This window comes from Austrofundulus limnaeus, unplaced genomic scaffold (genome assembly GCF_001266775.1).
Source record: "Austrofundulus limnaeus strain Quisiro unplaced genomic scaffold, Austrofundulus_limnaeus-1.0 Scaffold62, whole genome shotgun sequence".
NCBI lineage: Eukaryota > Metazoa > Chordata > Actinopteri > Cyprinodontiformes > Rivulidae > Austrofundulus > Austrofundulus limnaeus.
The window spans coordinates 443,304-446,314 of NW_013952464.1; the positions used below are offsets into that span (position 1 = coordinate 443,304).

General features: G+C 36.9%; 1 protein-coding gene and 1 non-coding gene across 2 annotated transcripts; one reads left to right on the top strand and one right to left on the bottom strand.

Annotated features, from left to right (window-relative positions):
- mustn1b (musculoskeletal, embryonic nuclear protein 1b) lies at nt 1-1,871 on the bottom strand. The gene is made up of 3 exons (XM_014009838.1): nt 1,741-1,871; nt 1,504-1,627; nt 1-331 (listed from the first exon to the last, which is right to left on the bottom strand). The coding sequence occupies exons 1-3, from the start codon at nt 1,747-1,749 to the stop codon at nt 216-218; spliced, it is 249 nt and encodes an 82-aa protein (XP_013865292.1). The 5' UTR covers nt 1,750-1,871; the 3' UTR covers nt 1-215.
- On the top strand, nt 1,076-1,147 carry trnae-cuc (transfer RNA glutamic acid (anticodon CUC)). Its single transcript has one exon. It is a non-coding gene; the product is annotated as a tRNA-Glu (tRNA).
- Nucleotides 1,872-3,011: the final 1,140 nt, after the last annotated feature.

The following is a 3,011-nucleotide window of genomic DNA, read 5'->3' on the forward strand; positions in this document are numbered from 1 at the left end:
TTTTTTTTTTTTACAGAGGAAATAATTTATTTAGGAAGTACAAAAAATACATAGCATTCACATCAGAAATATCAAAATAAGACTAAATTAAAGCTCATTTATCTTTAACTTTTAATCCACAGTCATTTTTCCATCCTCACAGGCCAGTGTTGCATCAGAAACAAAAAGTAACTGCATGTTTTTCCAGTGGTGTTTGTTTTCCTGCTGCGGTGTGATTACTTGTTGAACACACTGGCTGAGGGGTCTTTGGCAGCAGCAGGTTTGGTGAGGACCGTCTCTGTTCCTGACCTCACACCGCTGAACACAGAYGGAGCCACCTTACCCATCCGCTCTGAACACAAGAACAGACACACAACATGAACACAAAGACTGAACCTTGGACTTTGTCAGCGTGTCTGAAGCAAATATACGAAAGAAGAAAAAACACATGAAATAACTGTTTGGATTGTAGATTACATTTTGTTTTAAATTAATTCACTTATAAATCAAATTTAACTTAATTTGTATCATTTTAATAGAAATGGTTGCACATTTTGTAAAAAGTTTGACTTTGAAAAAGAATACAGCACTAAACAGACATAAATCTCTAATGAGCTAAACAGTGTTAAATCTGTAGATTAACATTCAAAACACTAATGTATAGAATTAGATGAACACACATTTTTTAGACTATTAAGTAAGAATTTATTTCAGRCAGTAATTATTCTAAATCTTATTCACATTTGGTTATCTGGTTTGAGGACTAGCTCAGTCAAAAACCTGACTATTTTATAAAAGTGGCATTAGATTCAGGTTTAAGAATAATTTCAGTGTTTGTGTATTTTTACATAAAAGTAAGAAAGAAAAAAGGCATGAACAAAGTTCCCTGACTGGGGGATCGAACCAGGCCTACAAGTTTTGTAGTCTACTCTAGTTTTGTCAGATGAGTTTGCTTTAAAGCTGTGCTGAGCTGAAGTATCTRCTGGGTGAACACGAGTAAAACAAGGCTACTTTAAAACTAATGGACCACTTCTAACCATTAAGAAGCTGCAGAAAGCCATTCACTAGTCCCTGTTTGTTTTTAGCACAGCAGCAGTCCCTGGTGGTCTAGTGGTTAGGATTCGGCGCTCTCACCGCCGCGGCCCGGGTTCGATTCCCGGTCAGGGAACAAAGTATTTTTTCTCTCTTTTGTTCATAAAATAAAAACACATTAAAAATATAAAACACCTGTACGTGTAAGAGCAATTCTGTGAATTCTGAAGAAATTTACAATGTTTTTTTGTCTTAAGCCCTTTCCCTGTCTTTTTATTTACAACTTGGCCTTTAATTCATATTCAAGTTTATATTTCTCAAATCACTYCCATCTGGAAGTATAAGTTGGATACACTATTTAAGTGCATACACCTAAACAAACAAAACKATTGAAATATTTCTACACAAAGTCAGTGTTTGACCTGATAAAGTCATTTTGCCTTACATTTCTGCACTGAAAACGTAACGACACAAATGAAAGACTTCACTCACCACACTCTGCCATGACCTCATACGTCTTACTCTTGACCTCGCCCTTCAGCCCCAGYTTACTGCGAGCTCCTTTCAGGTCCTCCTCCTTCATCGGTGGGCGCTTCTTCTTTTTCACTTCGCCTGKCTTCAGAGAAGAAAAACAGGGAGATCAGCAGCGGTTATGTTAAACAGTAGATCTGCACTCAAGCTCGAACAAAGTGTTTCCACCATGTAATTAAATCATGTGACGTAACGTACCTGTGACATGGTGGCTTCTGATTCAACAGGCTCTTTATAATGTAACTGATTGTTATTTTGCTCTGTCTGCCTCTTCAGTCAACCAGCCTGACATTATATATAGTCCTGTTCAGTCAGTCCCCCAAACACTGCTGTCACTCCCATCTGTTGTCAGTGTGTATTCTTAGTTGTGACGTGAGGGATGGTACAGCTGGAATGGGTCTCCCTTAAACATTCAGGCCAACAGCTGATCATTCATACCACTTGTGCGACTGGGCACAAAAACAAAAAAGTGTCCACTGCCCAGAACACCTCCCTGAATGGAAGGGTGGGGCTGATTTAAGCCAGAAATAATTCCTTTTTGGAGTCTTGGAGAATCATTTCCAGACATTTAACATGTCGACAAACAAAACCTGAACCAGAGTTTAAGGAAAAATGCACAGCAGTCGGTTAAATCTATTATCAGTTTTTTATCTAATAATACTGGCTAGGTTTATTTTAGTAAAGTTTGTATAGAAAATATTTTTAGTTCTCTTGGTAAGTCGATCATTAAATCAAAACAAATAGGCACCAGTTAAATGATGGAAAAACAGTCAATGTTTCTTTAAACTGTGGCCTGGTGGGAATCTGATGTCAAAGGTACAGTAGCTCACTCTTTAAGCAAATGTGTTACTCTTTTATGACATCTTAGATCATTACTGAGAAAATAAACACACAGACACAGCCCCTTTGGCTTCACACAGCTTTAACCCACATCCTAAAATAAAACATTTAAAGGTCTTCATTAATAGAAGATACAACCTGTCGTTAAACCCCCACATTAAAAAGCTTACAACACAGTATCACTGCAGTTAAAAACATCTTGTCCCAAAATGATACAGAAAAACTGATCAGTGCAGCCTACTTATTCTGGACTACGGTAATTCTTTATTATCTGGGTGTCAATTAAAAAGTCTTCAGATGATCCAAGATGCTGAGTTTTAATGAGTTGGAAGTAGGGTTGGGCATAATCGTATCGTGTGTGATTAATCGTCAGAAAAACATTAATCGATTAATTTTTGGCACTTGATGATTAATACGATTAATGCCAACAGGCAGAATCCGCTCGCTGCTCCTCCCAGCTTCAAATATGACGAACATTAAAAAAAAGTTCTGTAATTTATTTTTCTATCAGTACAATTTAAAATTTGATGTATAACCTGAAGTCTGTAATTTTGACACAATTTGGAACAGATTTTTATGAAGAGCAAATCTTTCCCACTAAATTGGTCATGTGACTATGAAATAAGGGT